The 27,647-nt window shown below is 42.7% G+C and overlaps 1 protein-coding gene and 1 long non-coding RNA gene across 7 annotated transcripts in view; one reads left to right on the top strand and one right to left on the bottom strand.

The window, feature by feature from the left end:
- LOC132238514 (uncharacterized) overlaps nucleotides 1-27,647 on the top strand; it is an 84,207-nt gene that overhangs the window by 45,736 nt on the left and 10,824 nt on the right. The gene's annotated exons all lie outside the window — the stretch shown is intronic.
- WIPF1 (WAS/WASL interacting protein family member 1) overlaps nucleotides 21,886-27,647 on the bottom strand; it is a 113,599-nt gene continuing 107,837 nt past the window's right edge. For all 6 annotated transcript variants that reach the window (XM_059704027.1, XM_059704026.1, XM_059704025.1 and 3 more), the window contains one exon: nucleotides 21,886-24,919. In XM_059704027.1, coding sequence (XP_059560010.1) covers nucleotides 24,864-24,919 — 56 coding nt within the window. In that variant the 3' untranslated portion in view covers nucleotides 21,886-24,863. The remainder of the gene's footprint in view (nucleotides 24,920-27,647) is intronic.

Genomic DNA, 27,647 nt, shown 5'->3' with positions numbered 1-27,647 from the left:
GTGTGTATGTGCTGCATTTGTTTTCTTGGAGGTTTGGAATAATGAAGTCACAGTGGAGGAGAACTGGCTTACTGCTGTTGAGAGGTTTGATTTTGTTTTTTGCTGTCATTTAGAGCAAGCAGGCAAAGTCTGGCAATTACATTTATTGGTCCTAAGTACACCAGGTTTATACCTTCTCAAAATAAACAGAGCCTTCACTGAAAGTGAATAAATGGGGAGAAACTAAGATGGCGGCATAGGGAAACACCGAAATTGCTGCCTCCTACAACAACTTCAAAACACAATAAAAAGACAAAATGGACATCATCCAGAAATTACAAGAAGGCTGGCGGAGTGGAAATTCTACAACTAGAAGGAAAGAGAAAAGCACATTGAGGGTCAGGAGCTGCGGAAGTAAAGTGCAAAGGTACGGAGGCTCGAGAGTGCGCGGAAAGGGGCTGGTACCTGAGGACGCGGCTGTCTTTTTGAATTGGGAGGGAGTCACAAGCTCCCGACTGCTCTGAACTCCAGTTCCGGGAAGTCTCTGGGGACCCAGGACTCATACGGGGAGAAACTGGACTGTCTGGCAGCGGGCAGAACTTGGAACTGGAGGGTGGCTTTCCCTCAGAGGTGCTTGCAGCAATTAAATTATCAGGACACTGAGACTCGCGCAGCCCCTTAGGGCAGGGCTGAGAATTCGCCATAGTTCCTTGCTCCGCCCTTTGATTCCCTGAGACCCCGCCCCACCCAGGCTGCGGTAGAGGCTTTTGCATATGAATGCCCTGGCCCTTTGCAACCTGAAAATTACCTAACAAACTGCAGCTGGGCCACAGACCCAGAACTTCCAAGAGAAGGCCCAAGGCCCCACAGCAGCTTGCATTGCTTCACAGCTGGGCCTCATCAGGGCACCTCGAAACTCCAAAAAAGGAAGGGGAATCTGCAGTTCTCTTCATAGCTCCTGCTGGGTAACCTCCAAGAGCCAGTGTACCCAGGGGTCAGAGGGGGACCATCCGGATTACAACTCCTCAGATCCATAAGGGACACACCCAGGGGGCAGACTCAGTGAGCACCAAAGCCCCACCGAAGCAAGTCTTGCCCCAGAAGGGTGTCTTCAGCACAGAAGTTCTCCCACTGCAGACACAGCTGATTCTCACTGCCAATTGGCCTGGAGGTCAATTCCTCCCAGTGATCCTACAACAATCAAGGCATAACTACAACAAGACTGTGCACAAAGCCCACAAGGGGGTGCACCAAGAGTGTCCACCTCAGGTAACAGGGGAGGCTGAGCCACTGGGCCCTACAAGACACCTAGCACACAAAACCACTCTACCAACACAGGGAAGCATAAAAAATGCAGAGACAAAGAAACAGGTCACAAATGACAGAAATGGAGGAAAGCAAACAACTGGATATAGAGTTCAAAACCACATTTATAAGGTTTTTCAAGAATTTTATGGAAACCGCCGATAAATTTAGTGAGACCCTCAAGAAATCTAGTGAGACCCTCAAGGATATGAAAAAGGACCAACTAGAAATTAAGCATACACTGACTGAAATAAAGAATAATATACAGAGATCCAACAGCAGACAAGAGGATCCCAAGAATCAAGTCAAAGATTTGAAATACAAAGAAACAAAAAAGACCCAACCGAAAAAGAAAAAAGAAAAAAGATTCCAAAAATATGAAGATAGTGTAAGGAGCCTCTGGGACAACTTCAAGCGTACCAACATCAGAATTATAGGGGTACCAGAAGAAGAGAGAGGGCAAGATATTGAAAACCTATTTGAAGAAATAATGACAGAAAACTTCCCCTATCTGGTGAAAGAAATAGACTTCCAAGTCCAGGAAGTGCAGAGAACCCCAAACAAAAGGAATCCAAAGAGGACCACACCAAGACACATCATAATTAAAATGCCAAGAGCAAAAGACAAAGAGAGAATCTTAAAAGCAGCAAGAGAAAGAAAGTCAGTTACCTACAAGGGAGTACCCATACTACTGTCAGCTGATTTCCCAACAGAAACTATGCAGGCCAGAAGGGAGTGGCAAGAAATATTCAAAGTGATGAATAGCAAGAATCTACAACCAAGATTACTTTATCCAGCAAAGCTAGAAGGTCAGATAAAGAGCTTCACAGATAAGAAAAAGCTAAAGGAGTTCATTACCACCAAACCAGCATTATATGAAATGCTGAAAGGTATTCTTTAAGAAGAGGAAGAAGAAAAAGGAACTCTTACCATTTGCCACAGCATGGATGGAACTGGAGAGCGGATAAATACCACATGATCTCACTCATTTGTGGAATGTAATGAACAACATAAACTGATGAACAAGGACTGATCCAGAGACAGAGAGGCATTGATTGGACTGTCAGGCCTTGGAGGGAAGGTAGGGGAGGGTGGGGGTAAGGGGGAAAGATCAACCAAAGGACTTATATGCAAGTATATAGGCCTAACCAATGGACACGGACAACAGGGAGGGGGGGTGAGGGCATGAGCGGGGGGGGGGGGGGGTAGGGGGTAACATGGGGATCAGGACACATATGTAATATCTTAATCAATAAAAAATATATTTAAAAAAAAGAGAAAGTGAATAAATGACTGTAAGTCTTCATATCCTGTCATTCCCTCTCACCTTGAACCCCCCTACTCCCACTAGATTATTTTGAGACATTTGAAGTAAATCTCAGATGTCACATCATTTGTATAAATATTTCAGCATGTATTTCTAAAACATATGGACTCTTAAAAAAAACATATAAGCACACATTTGGATTCGGCACCTCTAGCAAAATTAAGAGGTGTACTTTCTAAAACAAAACAAAACATAACCATAATACTCCTCAATTTTTGACAAACATTCCTTTGTATCATCAAATATCCAGTCAGGGTAAACTTCCTCTGCCATTTCTGAGTTTTGCTAATTACTTCCTTGTGGTGATGTTGAACAAGATCCTCTCTGTTCCCTGTACTTCCTGTTAGCTGAGCATTAGATCTAGAGGTTTAATCTGATTTGGTTTGATTTTTGACAAGAACACTTCATTGGTGGCATTGTTCAATTCTGTAGATAGGCAAATGATGTTAGCAGGCACTAATATCATTGCTGAAGGATTTCCTTCTTCATTTTTGATCACCCCTCAACCCAACCATCAAGCTACAACCCCTCTTCCCAAACACACTCACTTATATCCACTCCTTTGTACTGTTTTAACTGATTAGAAAATGGTTACTTGATTGTAAGATTGTTTCAGAGACATAATTTCCTCAGAAAATAGTCATAAGTTTCCATAAACCTTCAGCATATGTAAATGAAATTTTTCTCATTCACACTTATGGCAATATAGTTGGTTATCTATTCAAATGCTGTCCCTCCCACCCTTTTAATGTACTGGCTAGCCCACCTCCCACTTAAGAGGCTGACCAGCTCTTTAGTTTTCAAAGCCTGACTGGTTTCTGGGAAACTCTTTCCTTCTCAGTGAGGATGTTCTTAGCTTTTTGCCTTTAGATGATGTATGAGGTTATTTGGCACTGCAGTGGCTGTCTTCTGACCATGGGGTCAAGTTTAAGGATTAACATGTTGTGCCCAGGGCAATGGGCTGGAAATGTGGGAGGAGTCCAGGTCCTCAGTAAGTCACCGAGCCATTGAAATAGCCAAACCTGCAGATGCCACACTTCCAGACTTATTACGTGAGATTATAAATTGAATCCACTTTTAGTTGATCATTTGAAGCTATAAACAGCCTAACTGAAATTACTTCCTTGTGGTGATGTTGAACAAGATCCTCTCTGTTCCCTGTACTTCCTGTTAGCTGAGCATTAGATCTAGAGGTTTAATCTGATTTGGTTTGATTTTTGATATCCTATATAATAAAGAGGTAATATGCAAATTGACTGTCACACCCTTGCACAAAGATGGCTGCCCCCATGTGGGCACAAGATGGCCGACAGGGGAGGGCAGTTGGGGCGACCAGGCCAGCAGGGGAGGGCAGTTGGGGCGACTGGGCCGGCAGGGGAGGGCAGTTGGGGGTGACTGGGCTGGCAGGGGAGGGCAGTTAGGGGTGACCAGGCCAGCTTGGGAGGGCAGTTGGGGGCAATTGTGCCAGCAAGGGAGCAGTTAGACTTCGATCAGGCTGGCAGGGGAGTGGTTAGGGGGTGATCAGGCTGGCAGGCAGGCAGGTGGTTGGGAGCCAGCAGTCCCGGATTGTGAGAGGGATATACTTCTGGCAGTCAGACATCCCCCAAGGGGTCCCAGATTGGAGAGGGTGCAGGCTGAGCTGAGGGACACCCCCACGCCTCAGTGCACGAATTTCATGCACCAGGCCTCTAGTATTCAAATAAATCTCTTTTATGTTCTGTTTACTATTTAAAGCCCTGATATAGAGAAAAGACCTTGACTTTTAATTTTCATAAAGCCAGTCTTTCTTATCCATTCTGACAGAGCTAAAATGGTGATACAGATAGCACAACATATTGAATCATCAAAATTAACATTATGATGGCATATTTTTTAAAAAATCAGCTTTTAAAAAATATATGTTTCTATTGATTTTAGAGAAAGAGGAAAGGAGAGGGAGAGAGAAAGAGAGAGAGAGAGAGAGGAACACTGATGTGAGAGAGAAACATTGATTAGCTGTCTCCTGCACAGCCCCCTAGCAGGATTGAGCCTGCAACTGGACATGTGCCCTGACTGGGATTCAAACAGGCAACCCTGCAGTGCACAGGACAATGCTCAACCCACTAAGCCACGCAGGCCAGGGCAAAAAATATCAGCTTTTGATAAGCTATAAGTTGAAAAGGCATATAACAACTTAAAAATGGAAATGGAGGTCTACAGACTTCTATGTTGGTGATAGGAACTGGAGTTAAAATATTTTCTAAGGATCATTCTCAAAGTACATAACTAAGAGTTGACTTTGAGTGTTGACAACAAAAGGAAACTTTTCTCCTATTACATTATGCTGGACATAACATTCTTATTAAGTAGGGGAATTGGAATTTCTGAATCTCCTCCTTTGCAACAATTCCCAAGTTTTAAACTGAATGCGCAAGATTGATAGAGTATGAGGATTTAATTTAAAAATAGTATATTTGACTAAGAAAAAGCTATAAAAATGAAAAAGTAAAGGGTAGCTGATGATCTGTCCTTTACTTGCTCTTGCTTTTGTAAAAATTGGGATGTATTTGACATATAACATTAAGCTCCTGCTTCTTGTATTTGCATTCCAAGACTGTGTTGTTTGGAAGCAAAGCTTCATTGTGCTTGTATTTTCTTTTTGTCAGTAGATTGCACCTTTGTCCTTGCAGGCAAGGCAGTGACAGCAAGTGGTTCCAGGAAACCCTCGTTAATAAACCCTCTTTGTGTTTGTGAGGAAGCTCTGGCTCATACATGGATGACATCAGGAGGCTTCCCACCCACTCCCCTGGATCTCTCAATGTACAGAGACTCATTGTTAATGACTTTCGCCCAACAGCTGTTGGCTTCATTCACTGTGGAGATGGTGATCATACATCCCAGATTTAAAAATAATAATCTATCCTGTTTCAGACCATGCGTCAGGCCATTTGCCCTGGTGTCTGATTAGGAAAATATGATCACCGTAAGTATAAGCACAACCCCTTGCAACTTCTCTGCCTGCTTGGATGTTTTCCCTACATGTCTCATTGTTTTGGGTGCTTCTTTAGGCGTTACTTCTTCTACTTTGCCCAATGAGCAAAATTCCCCATGTGTCTTCAGTGGAAATACCCTCTTCTCAGGGGTCCTGCCCAGAAGGGATTTCAACATAGTCAATACTAAAATTAGACAAGCCCTGGCTGGTGTGGCTCAGGTGGTTGGAGCATTGCCCCATGCATCGGAACGTTGTGGGTTCGATTCCCGGTCAGGGCACATACCTAGGTTGTGGGCACATATTCAATTGGGGTTTGTATGGGAGGCAAAAGATCAATCTCTTCTCTTCTCTTCTCTTCTCTTCTCTTCTCTTCTCTTCTCTTCTCTTCTCTTCTCTTCTCTTCTCTTCTCTCTTTCAAATCAATAAGGCAGGAGTCTATCTCTCTATGAAAGCTACCTGATCAAATTCTGAGTGAGTTAAATGTCCATTGTTACCATAAAGTTCAAAGTCTTTAAAAATGCATAAGGTGATGCATTTGAGCTGATGAACATAACTTATCTAGGAAAATTCAATGAAGGGAAGAAGGAAGGGAGGGTTAGGATTTGGCTTTGGAGATCAGATTAGAGCAGAGAACAACCTTCAAGCCCACTTAGGGCAGAATTGCTGTCAACAGGAAGCACATCAGAGTGGGCTCACTCTGAATCTGAGGCTTGGAAAACATACCAGCTATTATCTTCTCTGTCCTTCTTGCAGTGAGCCAAGTACACCAAAGGTACTTAGGAGCTAGTTGCTGACCTATAATGACAAGTAACTTGTATTGTATTTATTGTGTTTGCCCCATCAGATAAATGCATTGCCACCATCTTTCTGGTTCAGAGGATCAAAGAATGCCTAAAGTGCCATGAAGAATGTTTGTACTTGAAGATAGTTTTTAAGGGAAGTAGAGCTTTGATTTTCCAGATTTTTTTTTAACCTGACCATGAAACAAGATTATTACAAATAAAATTTAGGAGAAGGTAGACAATCCTTGGGTGTAAGGAGATTGGTAATGGCTAGGGACAGCTGAATAAATAACATATATTTATCTGGCTCCCTGGGCCTTTACCCAAGCCTTTTTACAACTACCAGGTGTTTTATAGACACATTTTTCTATGAAGTAGTCAAACTGTAAACAGGGAATCCTGACTGATTGTCACGTCTTGAGAGAGGGAGAGAGGCACTGCCATCATTTTCCTAATGGAAATGTCCTTTGTCTCTGTCCTTGGAAGCATAGGACCAAGGGTGTGAGGGCAGACCTTGAAGCTGTGAACTGTCACATGGCCTTTGCTCTACTTTCAGCCCATCCTGACTGTGGGCTCTGTGTTGGTCTGTTCCCTTATGTAGCTGTGGTGCTCTGAGAGGAATGTCTTTACCCCTGTGCCCCAAGCACAATCCCACAGTGCTCTGTACAGTAGTCCCCCCGATCCGCAGTTTTGCTTGCCAAGGTTTCAGTTACCTGCAGTCCACTGTAGTCCAAAAATCTCAAAGGAAAAATTCAAAAAATAAGAATGCATATGCTTTAAACTGGGTGACATTCTGAGTAGTGTGATGAAATCTCATGCTGCCCTGCTCCATCCTGAACCACCTCCCTGTCCAGTGACTTCATGCTGCACATACAGTACAATCAGATATTTTGGGAGAGAGGTCATATTCACATAACTTTTATTACAGTATGTGGTTATAATTGTTCTATTTTATTATTGGTGTTGTTGATCTGTTACTGTGACTAATTTATAAATTAAACTTAATCATAGGTATAGGAAAAAAATAGTAAATATAGTATTTGGTTTTATCTGCGGTTTCAGGCATCCACTGGGGGTCTTGGGATATATCCCATCTGGATAAGGGGAGGAGGCTACTGTACACAGAATGGTGGATGCTCTGTCATGTTATTAAGCAATATTTGTGAACAGTGTAGCTTTCTCATGTTCATAAGTTCCTTGGGTCAAGGATTAAATCTTATGCACTCAAATATCTCTTAGTATACAAATGTGTGCACTCAGTAAGTGTTTGTGTCTAATTGAGTGGAGGAAGGACCACATTCATGAATACCATGAGGAGCCTTCCAATGTCACCAGCATTGCCTATTTAGCAAGAGAAATGTTCTCCCACTTTCTTTCAAGGTCTCAAAAAAAATCATAGTGAGCATTTGAAAAGGATGTGAGAGATTATTTAGGTTAAACTCTTTATTTTATAAATAAAAAAATAGGACCTGGAGAGATGGAGTGACTTCCCCAAGGTAGTATAGCTAGTCTTTTGGCAAAGCCAAGAAAAAATTTGAGTCTCCTTGGAAGTCATTTTTCTCTTCCTGAAATATTTTAAAATTTTATCTACAATACCTTCATTTCATGCACACACACACACACACACATACACACACTAGAGGCCCGGTGCACAAAATTTGTGCACTCGAGGGGGAGGTCCCTCAGCCTGGCCTGCGTTCTCTTGCAGTCCAGGAGCCTTCGGGGGATGTTCGACTGATGGTGCCCTCCACTGCTGCTGTGCTCACCAGCTGTGAGCCCGACTTCTGGCTGAGCGGCGTTCTTTATGTGGGAGTGCACTGACCACCAGGGGGCAGCTCCTGTATTGAGTGTCTGCCCCCTGGTGGTCAGTGTGTGTCATAGCGAGTTCCGCCATTTGGTTGATTTGCATATTAGCCTTTTATTATATAGGATATCTGTCCTCAAATAGTTGCTGTAATCCATTACTCCTTAAGAACACTCATAAAGCTTTTAGCTAGTCATTTCCATATGACACATTTCAGGAGTTAAATAAGTTCTTCCCTATACATCAAGATTAAATATATGACAAACCAAAGAGAGGAGTCATAAAAGATAGAAAACTTCAAAGCGTTATCCAGAAAGTGGTAACATGACTCAAATCCTTTGCCTATGATATTCAAGGCAAAAAGATGTTGGGGCTCTGAGGGGGCTCAATAAATAGCACCTGTCTTCCCCACCCAGGTTCTGAACAAACTGAGAAACAAAACAAGAGGTAGAAGATGAAGGCCAAAACATCCCCTTCATTACTGAGTAAGGCTGAGCTGGAAGGCAGGGCTCAGTGTGGCAGCCAAGTGGGGCTGTTCACTGAGCCCCAGATTCAGGCTGACCTGAGCAGAACAGGTATGTGCCTGAGGGCAGGAAGAAGGGGGGCCAGTTAAGCTTTCCTGGTGAGTGAACAGTGATGAGAAGTGGTGCCAGGAGGAGACCTGAATGTGACAGCTAGTGCAGGACTCTCCATAGGAGTAGGGACAGCCATGCCCATAACAATAAGAGGGGTTGAAGATAGTGAGGGAAGATTTGTGAGGAGGGCTTCTCAGGAGGAGACTAGTCTGAAAGCCCCTCCCAACCCCAAAGTTGTGTTCCCATTTAAAAGGCTTCATTCAGAAAGATTGACATATATCTCCTGAGGTTTGGAAGGTGCTAGCTGAGGATGCTGAGGATTGGTATTTGGTTCCCACCTGGAGATTTTTAAAAAAGAATTCTAACAGTGGGAGTAAAGGAGAGGTGGCTGGAGACTGGGTGGGCCATGGTTGGGCGGGAGTGAGGGAAAGTTGGAGAGAGGGAGAGAAGGAAAGAGAGAGAGAGAGAGAGAGAGAGAGAGAGAGAGAGAGAGAGAGAGAGAGAGAGAGAGAGAGAGAGAGAGAGAGAGAAACTTAGCTCACTTATACGTGGCCACCTAGAGGAGCTCTTAGGCGTCTGCAGGGAGAAATTGGAGTTTTGACTCAGAGCTGAGGAGTTTTGGTAATTAAGGGAACTCAGGTGAGAAGCCCCCAACACTAGGAACAGGCGGCTTTCAATATTGTAGCCTAGCCCAGAAAAAGAGAAGTCACCTAGTGGGACAACCAGCCAGTTAAGAACTTTTCTCTCTCTTCCCCCTTTAATTCTTTTCCCTCTTCCTGCTTTGACCCTGGACTAAAGCATGGTTAGTGAAATGGGGACCAGCATAGGGAACACTAGGTAGAGGAAAGGAAAAGATGGACCCTGCCCCCTTCCCTGGTGTCTTGGCTGCAGAATACCCCAGATGGGTGAAGGGAAGTTTCACCTTTAAATCTGATCCCAAGAATTGATTATTACATAAGATTGGTTGGATATTATGACTTTAGAGTCTAAAGACTGTGTTGGAGACTTAAAGTGTCTATAGGACCTTTTTATTTTATTCTATTTATTTTTAAATTGATTTTAGAGAGAGTGGAAGTAAGGGAGAGAGAAACATCAATGTGAGAAAGAAACATCGATTGGTTGCCTCCCACATTCAAGCCAACCTGGAATTGGACCCGCAGCCTGGGTATGTGCCCTGACCAAGAATCTAACCTGCCACCGATAGTGTACTGGACGATGCTCAACTAACTGAGCCTCACTGGCCAGGGCTGTAGGACCTTTTTATTACTTAAGAGTATTAAAAAAAAGTCCTAGTATTATGGAGGTTTTCATCCAGTGGCAAGGGTAAGAACTTTCTCCCTCTCACTGAATAATTTTAAAAGGAACATCAAAAATAAGGTTGCTTTCTGATTTGAATAGATTATTTTCTTCTTCACATTGAACAGCCTATTGACTTTATTTTGTTGTTTTTTATTTCTGCAGCCCACTAACGTGGTAATTTTGTGTGGTATCTCTACATTATTAAGCATGCTTGCTTACACCAGCATTTGGGACATGAAGAACACTAGAGACTCCAGCTAAATCCCACTTGAGGGACTTGCTTTGTTTTCCCAGGTAGCATGGTGCATAGCAACTCGGGGCTATTCCTCCAGCAGGTTATGAACTCAAGAAGGGAAATGATAAAATGCGATCTAGTTATTGACAGTGATCTTCCTGTGATCTCTTATCAAAGCACTCTCCTAGCAAACAGCACTGCTATTGAACCTATTGGTGAATAAACTGAATGAAATATGTTAAAAGGCCCCCTGTAACCAGCCCGCCCAAAGCCTGGCAGAGGAGGCCAACTGGAGTTCTCATTAGCATCTACCACCACCCTTTGTTGTTTGATCACCCTTTGTTGTAAGACGTTAACAATTCCCAAGACTGCTTTAAGAGTTTCTTTATTATATGTGAAGTGATTGAAAACTGCCAATCACAAGTCTGGCAATCCCCTCTCATGAGCTTAAAGACTGTTCTGATTACGATAATTACATTTTTATGAATATCCTACCTAGAGAGTAACAATTTTACTATGTCAGAATACACCACACAAAGATGCATCAGTTTCATCTGCAATGAAAGATAGAGTTTAATAGCACAGTTATATTTATATGATAGTGAAACATCAAGATGCAACGTAAGTACTTCAACTGAAAGAATTCTGATCATTATTTAACCTTGAGATGATGATTAAGGGTGAAGGCTTGTCAGCTTTCATGAATTATTTTTTCATGATTTGGCTGTTTTGATTTGATTTTTAAAACTCCATAATTAACATGTGGATTCCCCCCCCCCCCCCCCCGCCCCATGATATGTGGGCAAGGCAGAAACAACAACAACAAAGATGATTAATGGTCAAAGAGGAGTATTAGGTAATTATAAGACATAATTATGTTTTAAGGACAGCAGTGCCATGCCCACTGATTTTCTACTCTAATCAGCTCAGTTTCTTTAACCATGATGCAAAGAATGGACACAGTATTTAGGTTTGATGCTATAAATACATATTGGAAAGAAAAGTGTTCCATTACTACAGATAGTGTTCAGTGCCAAAGTGTGGTCTGAACCAGCGGCATCACCTAAAAGATGCAGATTTTCAGGCCCCACCCCAGACTTGCTAAATCAGAATCTGTAGCAGGGGGAGCGCAGGATGCTCTCTCTCTCTCTCTCTCTTTTTTTTTTTTATACATTTTTATTGATTTCAGGAAGGAGAGGGAGAGAGAGAGAGAAACATCAATGATGAGAGAGAGTCATTGATTGGCTGCCTCCTGCATGCCCCACACTGGGGATCGAGCCCACAACCCAGGCATGTGCCCCTAACCAGAATTGAACCCAGGACCCTTCAGTCTGCAGGCCGATGCTCTATCCACTGAGCCAAACCAGCTAGGGCAGGGCTCTCTTAAAAAGCCCTCCAGATGATTCTCTGAGGTGTGAGAACCACTGCTGTGGCATCTTGTAACTGTGTTCATTGGCTACAGTGAAACATGGGCAAGCATGCAGGCTGCAGTTGCAGCCACACTGTAAGCATTCCCTGTTAACTGCAGGGGTGTGTGTTCCAGGTGAGCTGAAGTGAGCAGACTCTTTTGGTCAAGTCCTTGAGTCCAAGGGTTCCTCTTAAGTAGATTTTCTTTTTTCTTTAAATCTCCTTAGCTCACAAGCCATAGTTTCTTCCCATTACCAGTCATAATTGTTAGTTCATCTTTTCTGGTAGATGGGATGTGATACTCTTCATGATGTCAAAGGAGTTACACCAGCCTGAATTCCTCCTGCTCTTTCCCCCGTTACAGCCATTTCCTCGCAGTCATCTTGAGCTGCTTAAAAAATTTTAACATCCAACATGATGCTCTTCTATATTTCTTGATGGCAGAACTGATTTTATTTTATTACTAGTGGCCCGGTGCATATTGAAAGGAAATTAATTAGAAGAAATATTTTAATATTGCTATTCACCCTTTCTCTATAATAGAAGTTTCAGAGATGATAGGAAATTAGTAAAATGTATATTCATTTTACTAATTGTCAATAAACAATAACATGATATAACAACAAAGACATGATATAAAAACAACAAAAACATGATATAAAAACAACAAAAACATATAAAAACAATAGGAACATGATATAAAAACAACATTGATAAAAACAATGACTGGTAAATTGTTTAAACTTATTCTAATATCTCCCTGTATACCATATTAAGAGTAAAATTACTTTCAGAGTGCTTGACTAATTTTTCTTGTGATGAAGTATTTACAACTTTAACTTTAATGTCATATGCTCTTTGAACTCGAGAGAAAGCAACATATAACTGGCCATGTCCGAAAACAGGGTCAGGTAGGAATATTCCTACTCTGTCTAGAGCAGCGGTTCTCAACCTGTGGGTCGCGACCCCTTTTGGGGTCGAGAGACCCTTTCACAGGGGTCGCCGAAGACCATCAGAAAACACATATATAATTACATATTGTTTTTGTGATTAATCACTATGCTTTAATTATGTTCAATTTGTAACAATGAAATTGGGGGTCACCACAACATGAGGAACTGTATTAAAGGGTCGTGGCATTAGGAAGGCTGAGAACCACTGGTCTAGAGTTTGTCCTTGTGATTTATTAATAGTCATCGTAAAGGCTGGCATTAATGTCTTCGAATTAATTTAAATGGGAGGCAGTGTCAAACAGGGACAGTTGTGTCAATAGTTGGTCTTCAGACATTCTGTTGATGATGTTGCTTTCTTTCAGCCTCAGAATGTCAACAAAAACAACCAAATTCACGATCGACAATGACAGATTGAAACACACGTGTGCAATTGGTGCCAGCGAGAGCTTTATATGTATCGTGCATGCACGGGTCAACGTTTATTTTTAAATTGCCAGTGCATGTCATATGTACCAGCCGGTTGGTTAGTCAGACGGATGTACGGTCAGTCACTTAGCCTTTTATATGTATAGACTAGAGGTTCTGGTGCACAGATTTGTGCACTGGTGGGGTCCCTTGGCCTGGCCTGTGGGGATTTGGCCAAAACCGGCTCTCTGACATCCCCCAAGGGGTCCTGGATTGCAAGGGCGTAGGCCAGGCCCAGGGATTTGTGCACCAGGTCTATAGTATGCATATAAGATCTTTGGTTAATTTCTTCCTGACCTCCCCCCTTCCCTCTGAGATTCATCAGTCTATTCCATATTTCCATGCCTATGGTTTCCACTCCTGCATTGAGCATCTGCCCCCTGGTGGTGGTCAGTGCACATCATAGCTACCGGCTGGTCGCTTAGTCTTTTATATATATATATATATATAGACTAGAGGCCTGATGCACAAAATTCGTGCAAGAGCAGGTCTTCCTTTCCCTGGCTGCCAGCACTGGCTTCCCTCTGGCACCAGGGATCCGGGCTGGCTTCCCTCTGGCTGCCCGCAGGCACCCGGGACCCGGGCTTCCCTCGCAGCCCGGCTTCATCCAAAGGACGTCTGGAAGGATGTCCGGTCTAATTAGCATATTATGCTTTTATTATTATAAATTATTTTAATTCTCACCTGGGGATATTTTTACCACTGATTTTTAGAGAGAGTGGAAGGGAAGGAGAGAAGGAAGGATAGAGAGAGAGAGAGAGAGAGAGAGAGAGAGAGAGAGAGAGAGAGAGAAAGAGAAACATCAATGTGAGAGAGCCACATCGATTATTTGCCTCCCATATGTGCCCCAACCAGGGCTGGAGATCCAACCTACAACCCAAGTTCATGCCTTTGAACGGGAATCGAACTGGGTATGAGGGCTGGCACTCTAGTCACTGAACAACATCGGCCAGGGTAAAACTATTATCTTTTGATAGTCCTATGGGTCACAGTTATTTATAATAACTCACCAGAAAATGGTATGGAGAGAGAACCCACTGCAAGCACACTTAATTCAAGATAACACAGAACACAAACTTAACAGAGAGCTGAAGCTTACTGGCCAGGACTGTGCTGTGTTGTCATTACACAGTTTTTCTTTGGCTGAGAGGGTAAGGTAGCTCTTAGCATGAGAAAACTGCATCACAGAGTTTGGTAATTGACTATTAGATAGATAAATAGAGATAGAGATAACTTTTAAAGAAAGTATTTTAGAGACAAATAATATTCTATTGAATCAGCATGCATGGGGCAGTGTTAAATGGAGTCAATGAGTATGACAAAAGGTAAATGCCATCTTGTGATTTAATCTTAATATTATTTCAAATATTCTGTATATGAATACAATCTCTAAAGGCCCAAATGCAAGACAAACATTTAGAATAGTGGGTCTGGATCATGAATGTGCATCAGAATGACCTTTAAGCTCGTTAAAAATATAACTTGACTGGATTCCGAGAGATTTTTATATTGGTAGGTCTGAGGTGGAGCCCAGGACTCTGTTGTTTTTTTTTTTGTTTTTTTAAAATATATTTTTATTGATTTCAGAGAGGAAAGGAGAGGGAGAGAGAGATAGAAACATCAGTGACAAGAGAGAATCATGGATTGGCTGCCTCCTGCATGCCCCACACTGGAGATCGAGCCTGCAACCTGGGCATGTGCCCTGACCGGGAATCGAACCTTAACCTCCTGGTTCACAGGTCGGTGCTAAGCCACTGAGTCACAGTAGCCAGGCACAGGAATATGTTTTTAACAAGCACTCCAGGTGATTCTGGTGTAGGTGGTCCTTACCTTTTATTTTGAGAAACACTGCAGGTCTGACTTAGGAAGAGAAAGAAAATGAATGAGTGTGACATGGTAAAGCTCAGCCAATTTCATAGGAGTTGTATCTGCTTTGGATCATTGTAATGCATTATTTCAAGCTTTGGAATAGCACATATATTATGCCTTGTTCTAGAGTTATTTGTGTATTTGCCTCAGTCCCTCCAAAGACTGTAAGCTCCCTGAAACACAGGGATTATGTGATATACTGACCTTTGTATATTCAGCATGGCTTACTCTGGGCCTTCTCATTATTGAGAAGGTGCTTAGTAATACTTGTCAAATGAATAAAGATAATAGGGTAAAAATACAGTTCGAAGAGGGTGATTGAAATAGTCATAAAGAGCTTAGTTTTGGCTCCTTTCCCCCACCGGCTGTGAGTCTCGTCATCTCTCAGGGACAGAGCCCAGCATTTGTAACATCGGAGATTGGTTTGTTTCTCTTTCACAGGCTGCTATGGAGTAAAAATGTGGCAGTACATGTGAAAACACTTTAAACTTGTAGAACCACTTATTTCAATTGTTTTGAGTATGTCTAACCCAAATTTCTCCTGTGAATGAGTTCTAGGTTGTCTGAGGCAAAGAACACAAACTTTATTTCTGGCTGTTATGGAAAAGCAAATCCTATTATTTGGAATTTAAAAGAGCCACATCACTTCTCCAACTTCAAGAAGAGTAATCAATAAATTAAATACTAAAAACTTATAATATGAATGGAAGAAGTAATCCATAGATAATGAAGGGAGATACACAGAGGAACAAATTAACTATTCCCATTGCAGTTTGATTCTGAGATGAGGTCTTTCAGAAGTCTGCAAGTGTTTAATGAAATGATGTCTGAATTTTTTTTTAAATTTTATTTTCTTGTTTAAAGTATTACAAATAGTAGTACATATGTCTCCTTTTTTCTCCGTTTGACCTTCCCCCGACCTCCCCTACCCCCGGCACATGCCCTTACCCCCCCCTCCCCCCGCAGTGTCTTGTGTCCAGTGGTTATGCTTATATGCATGCATATAAGTCCTTCGATTGATCTCTTACCCCCACCCCTCAACACTCCCCAGCCTTCCCGCTGTAATTTGACAGTCTGTTCAATGCTTCTCTGCCTCTGTATCTATCTTTTTGTTCATAAGGTTATAATGTTCTTTATTATCCATAAATGAGTGAGACCATGTGGTATTTTTCTTTCACTGCCTGGCTTATTTCACTTAGCATAATGCTCTCAGTTCCATCCATGCTGCTGCAAATGGTAAGAATTCCTTTTTTTTTATAGCAGTGTAGTATTCCATTGTGTAGATGTACCACAGTTTTCTAATCCACTCATCTGCTGATGGGCATTTATGCTGTTTCCAAATCTAAGCTATTGTAAATTGTGCTGCTATGAACATAGGGGTGCATATATCCTTTCTTATTGATGTTTCTGTTTTGGGCAAAGGGCCCAAATAGACACTTTTCGAAAGAGGACATTCAGAAAGCCAAGAGACACATGAAAACATGCTCAAAGTCACTAATCATCCGAGAGATGCAAATTAAAACAACAATGAGGTACCACCTCACACCTGTCAGAATGGCTGTCATCAACAAATGACAAGTGCTGGAGATGATGTGGAGTAAAAGGAACCCTTCTTCACTGCTGGTGGGAATGCAGACTGGTGCAGCCATTGTGGAAAACAGTATGGCGTTTCCTCAAAAATTTAAAAATGGAACTGCCATTTGACCCAGTAATACCACATCTAGAAATGATGTCTGAATTTTACTGGCTCCCTCGAGATCACTTAAAAGGTAGCATGTATCTGATTAGATGAGCTGAGAAGTGCAGGTATATAACATTGCTTTAAAAACCTCAAGGTAGAAATTACGACCACCCCTCAAGCTGTGAAGAACCAAAGAACTGAAAGACGTTCAATCACTTACAAGAGGCAATGTGTCCCGGGTGGTAAACGCAGGTGCAGGACTAGAGCCAGTCCGTAGCTCAATGAGGAAAATAAGGACAATGCACAGTGAGTTTTCTGTGAAGCTGTATTTGTTCAATGGAGCCTCCTGTGTTTCATCCTAAGATTAGGTCTTTTCCTTGTTTTGCCTTACTAAAATGTCCTTGCTTTTATAAAGTGTCAATATGTTTTTAAGCTGGATATGAAAAGTTGACAATGATATTACGACTCACCATTCAAATTTATTTACTCAACCTTGAGTTTGAATTCTGGATCTATTCAAGGCAAGTGGCTTGAGGATTTCTAATCCACTCAGGCTTTGATTTCTCCATGTGTAAAGTCACAAAGATCAACAGTAACACAGGCATTGATATTTGTAAAGATCTTAGCACAGTTTGTCATACATTGTAGATAATCAATAATTGGTGGCGGCTAAATGAAGAATAAGGACAATATGGAAGTGTTGTCTTCTAGATAAGTAAATTAGATAGAGTGTCAATGGTATAAAATTGTGTTTTCGTTACTGTGTTTGATGTTTTCCCATTTATTCCATGGTGGCCTCATTTGGGACCTATCCATGCCTTTGTTCCAAGCGTTAAGACCAAGGCAATTCCCTTTCATGCACACAGCCAACCCAAGAGCCTTGTGTCAGTTGTTAGGAACATTCCAGAATCAGCGATAGGGTGGGGTTGTGCCTACTGGCTAAAGTTCTCATTGGATCTAGAATTTAAATATACACCCTTGGTTCCAGGACTAGTACTTTCCTGTTGTAGAATGTGTATCTTTGCTTAAATCGAAGTCAGTGTTTGTTGATGATTTGAATGAATAAATGTAAAAATGAATTTCGGAATACAATAGCTCCATAGAATTAAGGTTTTCCCAATTATCTGCTGCTGTTTGTTTCAGGGACCTATCGGAAATAGATAGCATTCTTACAGGTGACCTTTAACTTACTAACTTGCTAAGAAAGACAGCAAACAGGAAAAAAGTGGGAGTTCCTCATAACTAAAACACATTTTTGTGAAGTCCATGATGGATATTCCAGGTGTTCTGGCAGGCATCGTCCTGGTGAAGATTTAAGCCAAATTTCAGCTCATTGTCTAACAATATCCAGACTTGTCTCCCTAAGAATTCTGTAATTACACTTTATCAGCCTCCTTTGAATGCAGTGAAAACTTTTAACTGAATATGGCCGAGGATCGATGCAGAAGGATTAGGAAATGGAATGGAACTAACTCTCACTGAGTGCCTGACACGTGCCAGATATTTTGTACATTCATTTAAGCTTTGTAACCATTTTGCAGTTGAGGGGGCTAGAGTTCAGGGGGCTTAAATACCTTTCCGTGGCCTTTCAGGGAGCAAGTGGCAGAGCCGGGATCCGGATCCAGGTTCATGTGCCCACGACTCATTCTGACTCTGTAACTTATCATTTGTCCTTCTTTCCAGTAAATGTGAAAGACACGTGAAACAGACTTTAGCAAGTGATAGGAAGGATTATAAAGAACTGAGTGTGTTATGATGAAGGGCCATACTGCTTGCCTATTAGTATGTGATTTGGGACCTTAATTTACCCAACTGTAAGGCCACAGAGTTGGACTAGATGACCTCTGAACGGGGTGACCACATGGTGCCATTTGCCAGGGCAGCCCTGGCTTATATCTGTGGTGCCAAGGCAACGATTATTAGCATCCTTTCCACTTTAAAGTGTTCCACTGTGGGTCATAAATTCCAAGCCTGTCCTTATATAAGGCTCTTTCCAAGTCTCAATTTCTATGATTTCCAATTGAATCTATTAATTCCTTTGAGAACTGAAGTAACATGAATTTTCGTTTCCCAGTCTGTGAAGTGTAAGGGGCTGACAGCACCTGAGGTGACTTCCATCTGGAGGTTGTTTGCATTTCTGATAGGGATGATTTTTCTGCTCTTACTGCTTTCCTTTAAAAGTACACTAGTAAATCCCCTTCTAGTCAATTTGGTTCTAGTTAGTTTGAGATCATTATATAAATACTAGAGGCCCGGTGCACAAAAATTTGTGCACTCGGGGGGGAGGAGGGGTCCCTCAGCCTGGCCTGTGCCCTCTAGCAGTCTGGGACCCCTCGGGAGATAACGACCTGCTGGCTTACGCCTGCTCCCGGGTGGCAGAGGGCAGGCCCAATCCCTAGGTGCAGCCCCTGGTCGGGCTCAGAGCAGGGCCGATTGGGGAGTTGGGGCACCGCCCCCTGTCACACTCAAGGCAGGGTCGATGGGGAGGTTGTGGAGCAACCCCCTGTCACGCACAGAGCGGGGCCCATCAGGGGGTTGAGGAGCTCTCCCTGTCACACACAGAGCAGGGCGGATCAGGGGGTTGGGGCGCCGCCACTCTCACACTCAGGGCAGGGCTGATGGGGAGGTTGTGGCTCTACCCCGTCACACACAGAGCAGGGCCGGGGGGGGAGGGGGGCGCCGCACCCTGTCACACACAAAGCAGGGCCCGTGGGGGGGGGGGGAGCTCCCCCCTATCAGGCACAGAGTAGGGTGGATAGGGAGGTTGTGGCCCTGCCCCCTGTCACACACAGAGCGGGGCCCATCAGGGGGTTGAGGAGCTCCCCCTGTCACACACAGAGCAGGGCGATCAGGGGGTTTGGGCACTGCCCCCTCTCACGCTGATCCCGGTGCCGGGAGGCATATTACCCTTTTACTATATAGGGTAGAGGCCTGGTGCATGGGTGGGGCCGGCTGGTTTGCCCTGAAGGGTGTCCTGGATCAGGGTGGGGGTCCCCACTGGGGTGCCTGGCCAGTCTGGGTGAGGGGCTGAGGGCTGTTTTCAGGCTGGGGGTGACTGAAGCTCCCAACCGCTCCTTTTTTCCTTTTTTTTTTTTATTCTGGGCCAGCTTTACCTTGAGGCTTGGCTCCAGCTCTTAGGCCTCCGGCTGAAAGTAGGTTTCTGGCCTTTGCATATAATGTTGCGAATCTGCTGGCTGAAGTTGGGCGGTATTTGTTACAATGTTTCTTAAACTGCCGCTCAGAGGCCTGCAGCTGCAGGCGGAACAGTTGGTTTCCTCCAACTGATCCCTCCATCACTGAAGCAACCAAGCCTCATGTTAGTTTCAAGCTGCCTGGCTGCCGCCGCCGCCATCTTGGCTGACAGTTAATTTGCATATCTCGCTGATTAGCCAATGAAAAGGGTATCGGTCGTACGCCAATTACCATGTTTCTGTTTTATTAGTGTAGATTTGTTTTCAATTCATACTAATAGTGGCTACCATTTATTGAGCACTTAGAGAAGTCAGGGTGAGTGCGTTATCATTTAGTGCACTTATTAATGCTGTAAGATAGCTTACTTTCTACATAAGGAAACTGAGGCTTAGAGAAGTTAAGTAGGAGATGGAGCCAGGTCTTCCTAATCTCTTAACTATTATAGTATACTGAGATACGTACACAGGCACACCTACATACACAGCTGTTAATTTAAAATCACACAAAAAAAGGCAAGACTGGCTATTCCCTAAGGTTCTTTCAGGAGCTGTATTTGCATAGCTGCATTTGGATAGTTTCAAAACAAATTCCCTCTGATTTCCAGTAGCAATCTCTTTCTCTCAACCCCATAAGCATCAGATTTAGAATTTTAGAGTTTTGCCCATCCACCCAAATCTGGTCCTGTCTTCTGAGGGAAGGCCTCCTAAATTCCCATTGGCCTTTCCTATATTTATCAATGTCAGTGCTAGTCTTCGTAATTTCATCTTCCATTGCTTCCACCATCCATCTTTACCACAGAGTAGAAGCATCTGCCTCAAATAAAGACAAAAGATTTTGATGAAGAGACAGGTTCTCAGGAAAAACAAGATATTAGAAAGTGGATGCGATGAATATTTACTTACTTATAGAGAACTTTTCTTCTTCTTCTTCTTTTTTTTTTTTTTTTGAGAATGTCTGTCTTTACCAGAGTATAAAACAGAAAACAGACACTTGCTTTTTTGTTTACATTTACATAGACAATCCTATCTAATAAAAGAGAAAAATGGTAATTGGAGTACGACGATACCCTTTTCATTGGCTAATCAGGGCTATATGCAAATTAACTGCCAACTATGATTGGCAGTTAACTGCCAACAAGATGGAGGTTAATTTGCATATGTAGGCACAATGCAGGGAGGGGAAAGGGAAAGCAGGAAGAAGCCCCCTGCCACTGACAGTGATCGGAAACCCAGGGGGGAGCTAAGAGCCCCCCAGCCATGATCAGAGAATCAGGCGCCTTTGCCGCCCTGGCCAGTGATAGCAGGAAGTAGGGGTGGAGCCAGCGATGGGAGCTGGGCACGGTTGAAGCTGGCAGTCCCGGGAGCTAGGGGTCCCTTGCCTGGGCCTAAAGCGGAGCCCACAATCACGGGGCCGCTGCAGCTGCGGGTCCCCGCTGCCCGAGCCGGACGCCTAGGCCAGAGGCGTTAGGCCTGGGCAGGGGCGGAGCCTGCAACCGCGGGGAGCTGGGGGTCCCCTGCCCAGGCCTGACACCTCTGCCGGAGGCCTCAGGCCTGGGCAAGGGGCCGATCCGGTGATTGGTGATCGGAGGGTGATGAGGGTCAACTCCTCTGGCCGAGGCATCAGGCCTGGGCGGGGGGCGGGGCCGGCGATTGGGGGGATATGATGGTCCCCTTGCCCAGGCCTGAAGCCTGGGTCAGAGGCGTCAGGTTTGGGGGTGGGGGGTGGAGCAAGCGATCAGAGGGAGATGGGGGTCCCTGCCCAGGCATGATTCCTGGGCCAGAGGCCTCAGGCCTGGGCGGGGGCCAGAGCCAGTGATCAGGGGGAGATGGGGGTCCCCTGTCCAAGCCTGACACCTCTGGCGGAGGCGTCAGGCCTGGGCAAGGGGCCGATCAGGCGATCGGAGGGTGATGGGGGTCAATGCCTGAGGGCTCCCAGTATGTGAGAGGGGGCAGGCTGGGCTGAGGGACACTCCCCTCCCCACACACACCCAGTGCACGAATTTCGTGCACCGGGCCCCTAGTACTTAAATAAAAACCACCAGTTGACACTCATATCATTCTGCTTTTATTTATTTGGTGGTTAACTTACAAAGACACAGATGTCTTGGATAGACTCTGTCCCATTTAAACTATCCCCATGACTTAGATACCAAAATGTGTTTGTTTACATAGTGCAGTGGTATGAAAAATGTTTTTTTCTTTCTTTACAGTCCCTGACTATAAACAGGGGAAAATTAATTTCATACCAAAAATTCGGAGCACTTTAACAATTATCCTATCCCATATCTTACTAAGATAACACAATTGGTATTACAAGTTAAAATATAAAGGCCTAACCGTTTGTTACAAAAATGCAAATAACCCGCTACTTAGACATAAAAAGTTGATTTCTTTCCAATCACAAAGTAAGGCACCATTGGATTAAACACTTTCTAGGCTTTTACTAAATAAAATGCATAGTGAAATAAATACCGAACACTGAATTTTAATACTGTAATACATTTCAATATAAAATGATATGTGAATGTTAAAATACTGTATTGCATCTTGAATACATTACCTGGAAATTTTATGGAAAAACACATGTAAGCTCTGATTTCAGGGAAGAAAATTATTCATTTTTGTGATTTACCATAGTTGAAAGTTTTAGCATAGAACTTATTCAGAGTTTTGGATGCAATTAGGTTGCTAACTTTCAAAGCAAGAATGTAAGTGTATTCATGAAACATTCACTTAAAAAACATTCTAAAACATCTCCCTCCTGGGTGAATAGTAACTTTGAGTTGTGACCCTGTTTCAGACTTTAGGATGGTACCTGCAAAGTTAAAATATACAAGGAAATTGGCTATTCGTACTTCCCTGTACAAAATCCAGACCCCCTTTCTTTGGGTCACACTTTCCTCTGCCATATTTGCTAGCAAGGCCTCTTTTCTGAAGTGGGTCATTAGGCTTTCTCATCGGAGTTTTAATCAACTATAGATTCAAGAATGATACCTGATCAAAGAATCCCAAATAAAACGATGCTGCTATATTACCAAAATATGAGCAATACCATTTTTGGGGGGAGGAAATACTTTGCCAAGCTTGTTATACCTTTATATTTCTTGATTCTTTGGGTAAAGGACCCCAAGTGCCTGAAAGACAAATTAAAGGTAGAGGAGGGAGGGACCCAAGTTCTCTAATGTACTAAGCCCAGGACTTTGGCAAGAAAAGTTATAAAAATACAGTATATTCAAATGGGCAACATCATAATTATTTAGACATCCCATTTAATAGAACTCTTAAGTTCTTTTGCGTTTATATAAATGAAACAGTTATTCTATAAATAGGAATGCTTCTTTCAAAATTTTCTTTGGATTGATTTCTTGTTAGCATCTCTCAGTCACAGATGAACAATACACTGAAACCATGATACAAACTTTAGGTAGATATACATATACATTTGTGACCATGTGCTTTTGAAAAACAGGTAATGGTAATTTCAAACATAATCAACTGTTATAAAATAACTAAATGGACATTTTCCCCCCAACTCTGTAGCTAGATTAAAAATCCCAGTAAAGTCTGTAAACAAAATCATACAAAAAAAGGCAAGGCTGGCTCTTCCCTAAGGTCCCTTCGGGAGCTGTATTTGCATAGCTGCATTTGGATAGTTTCAAAGCAAATTCCCTCTGATTTCCAGTAGCAGTCTCTTTCTCTCAACCCCATAAGCATCAGATTTAGATTTTTAGAGTTTGCTCATCAAGCCAAATCTGATCCCTTCTTCTGAGTTTCTGATTTGCTACCGTTCCCTGACTACCCCCGCCCCGCTCCCACTACTGAGCCTACAAACCTCCCCGCCTGAGGAGCAAGCTGGGCGGCCTCTTCCAATGGGCAAGGCAGAAGTCCAGCTGACAGATACTCTCCAGCCAGCTGGTTCTGAGCCCAGAAGCCCCAACAGGCTTTCAGTTTCCTTGCAATGGCTTTATTCCACGTAACTGTAAACCCTATGAGAGTAATTTCTGACCTTGGGACTGTGAAGCAACACTTGTACACAGATACTAAGGGAAGAAGGAAAATAAGGGAGCACAATCTAAGGTCAAGCTGTCTGCCAGGCAAGGTGTTGGGTCCTAACTTTATTTTTAGTGACCTCTTGAATTGCTAAACGTCATTGTGCATTTTTTTTTTAAACAGGAGGTATTTGTGCTAGCCTCTGTCTTCTAGACCTGCATTGTCCAATATGGTAGCCACTGCCATATGTAGTCACTGAGTCCCTGAACTGTGACTAGTCCAGATAGGGATGCGCTTTAAGTGTAAAACACAAACCAGATTTTGAAGCATTAGTACAAAAAAAAAATAATGTAAAATATCTCATTAATAATTGTTATTTTAATTGCAGGTAAAAATGATATTTTTGGATAAAAATATATTAAAATTAATTTCACCTTTTTATTTTCCTTTTTTTATTGTGGCTACTAGAAATATTTAAATTGTATATGTGGCTCACACTATATTTCTATTGGACAGTCTGTCCTAGAGCCTGCCTCAGGCTGCCAAAGATTATAATCTATAACCGCAAAAATGTCATGTGCACCCTTGCTCAGCAACTTGTGTAGGTGGTCTGTGGTTCATGGAAACAGACAGGAGGCCAAGCACGCAAAAATGGCATGGAAGCAAGCAGCTCTCAGGGACTTTAACGTTATCTGTAGCAAACATGCAGTGAATGTTTGAATCTGGTTGGTTGAAAGCTGGGACACAGTTCATCTCTGCCTACTTGCCATAAAAGCTAGTTGAACCCAAGCAGTCAGCACTGGTGGGCTGTAGCTGAAGCAAGCAATAGCTTTGAGGATATACACAGAATAAAAATCTAGGTGCATTCATTGCATTCCCACCCCCCACACACATATTCCCACATCACCCTCCCTTCTTCCCTACTCCCAGTATGAAAGGGACAAGGAAGACAAGGGGAGGAGGGTGTGCAACTCTTGATAGCAACAACAGAAGTAGCTCTTGGGCTCGGGTGGAGAAGAGCAGGCGAGGATCACCTTGGGATGGGAGGAAGGGGTGGAGCACCCCTTTCTCTTCGGTTGGATCCACCTTGATGAAAAAAAAGACAAAATACAAATTTTGGTTAGAAAGCTTATGTTCTCACTGTAGAAATTCAAGGATGTGTGCAAAGGTATTCACAACCATACACCCTAACCAGGGATGGAAATAACTGGCACAGGTGGATGAGAAGTGAGAGGGGATGGGAAGAAGCAAGTAAGGATCTGAACAAACATTACTAAGGATGACCCACCACTGGCTACCGAGTACTTGCATAAAGTTAAGAAAATTTAAAAAAATTGCTTCTTATCACAAACGTAGTATGCATTTATTATAGGTTTAGAAAAAATAGATAAGTAAAAACAAAGCAAAAGATTCACCCATGTTTGCACCACCCAGAGATAACATTATTTATATATTTTCTATATATGAACAGTTCCTTTTTGTCTTCCCAAAATTAGGTCATCTATAGTCATTTTGAACATCTTTCAAAGTCATTACTCTTTACACATGTAATTATTGACACACTGCATTCTTGTGTGTCATACTGCATTCTTGCATATTTGTAAGCTATCCAGGTTTAAGCCATTCACAATATTTGAAGTTCATTTGTCCCACACACATTTGTCTGAGGAGCTTACTGTTGTTAGGCATAGGGCCAGGTGCTCAGATGCTTAAGCATGTCTACCAGGGGCACATGGCAATTGAATGTGCCTGCTGAGGCCACTGCTCTGAGACTCAGGTGAGCTGACACCAGCAGATTCCTCAGCAGGCATCTCAGCAATGATCCTAGTAGCCCTGTTAGGGATTTCTGCGATAGAACCAAGTCCCTGAGCAAGGACAGGAGTCAGAGGAAAACAGTGGCATCCCATTGTCTTGCTTGTTCCTCTTACTATCCCAACCAAGTCTTTTCTTGGGCAGGCATCTGAGGAAAGACATCTGGTTTCACACCAGCCATCTGTCATGGGGCCTTGACTGTCAACTGCTATACCACAGGGTTAGCAAAACAAGGGCTGGCCTTGTGCAGAGCTTGAACTAGGTGGCACTGCTCAGGGCCGTCTGGGTGCCCTCCCAGCCTGTGGGCCTGGAGACCAAGGTAGCAGGAGCAGAATAAAACCATTTGATAGTACTTTATGTGTTTTTTAGATGATTCTTTATCAGTATAAAAATATTAAAATGCACAATGCTAGAAATTTAAAGTATATCTACAAAAAGAGGTTTGGGGGAGCAGTGGAAATTAATCCACCAATTTAAGAAATATTTTTAAGTGTCTACCATGTTTCATGCTCCGTGTCACTCCAGGAAGATACAACAGTGAGCAGGACATAGTTCCCGTCTTCAAATTTCATAAAGTCTTAAAGACAGGAGGGTGGGGAAGGGAATGTGATCAGCTATTAAATAAAAAATCTAGAGGGGCTGGGGAAGATGGTTCTGTAACTGACTTAATATATGTAATCTGTAATACTTTCAACATAAAGGTAAGTTAAAACACACACACACACACACACACGTAGGCAAAGTAAGTGCATTGTGCCACTGAGACATTCTTTTGATTTACTAAATTGCTTTAGTTATTCTAGTAACCATAACCTACATGTCTTTTACCATAGTAACCTACTTTTGCCCACCTGTGTGTGTGTGTGTGTGTGTATTAACATATTTAGAGTCTATGTGAACAACTCCTTAAAATGAATTCATTTATTAGTGCCCAAGAAGGAAGAAAAGCAGGCTGTATTCTTACCAGATAGAAGCCCCTCTTACAACATAAACACACACTGCACACACACACTACAAACATGCATATATAAACACGCAGAGCTCAAAGAAATTTGTCCCATGTGAAGAATCATTTTTCACCCAAAATTTCAACCACCAACTCTTGCATGATAATTTTTATTATAACTATACCTCTTTTATTAGGCATCGTCTAGGAATGCACTATTCCACATAAATGATTTTCCCCAGGAATTAAACTTCTCCTTTTAAGCAGCAATATTCTGTTTACTTCTATTTGTTCATGAAAATTTTCCTAAAATATTTTCTAATTCTTTGAATTCTTTAGCACAGGCACAAAGCACAATTTGACCTATCTTTGATAACCCAACAGAGACATCTAGTGTTGTCCTGTGCTCTAATATATAGCACCATTCTGTGTCCCTGTCTCCTCCTTTGCCACCTATCACTTCTCCCTGAAGTCAGTGATTTTGCTTCTAACCAACATTAACTTCAGTTGATACTAATCTGCTCTAAGGCTGGGAATCAACTAAATATTAAGAATTCTGTGCTAAGAGTCAGCAGGCTCTGCGTATGTGTAAGGAGCTCAGCCAGGGAGTGAGGGCAAGGGGTAGGGGTGTGTGTGTGTGTGTGTGTGTGTGTGTGTGTGTGTGTGTGTGTGAACATTTTAGGGACATTGTGACGGTTATCTGACATGTTCAGATGCTTTTTCTCCACACATTTCTGCTTTGGGAGTTTGGTTCTGTAGCTAAGCCTGTCACAGGTCTGAGTCTCATCAGTGATATATGTATATTTTACGCTAATTCTTTTTCAGTTCTATACATTCGTTGTAAAATTTTAGTTTTTTGTTTCCTCTTCTTGTTCACATTTCCCCCCAACAGTGGAAAAGTGAGTCACTACTTATGGTAGTATTACATATATTAGCAAAAAAAACCAAACAAAACAGAAGCAACCTAAGTATCCAATAATGGTAAACTAAATTATTATATGCGGACTTGATGGAAACTTGTACCATAAAAACCATGTGATAAAATAGGGAAGTGTC

The sequence above is a fragment of the Myotis daubentonii genome, chromosome 7, assembly GCF_963259705.1.
Source record: "Myotis daubentonii chromosome 7, mMyoDau2.1, whole genome shotgun sequence".
In the NCBI taxonomy this organism is placed as follows: domain Eukaryota; kingdom Metazoa; phylum Chordata; class Mammalia; order Chiroptera; family Vespertilionidae; genus Myotis; species Myotis daubentonii.
Note: the sequence above shows the minus strand (reverse complement) of the source record. Positions and strands in the feature narration are given on the sequence as shown.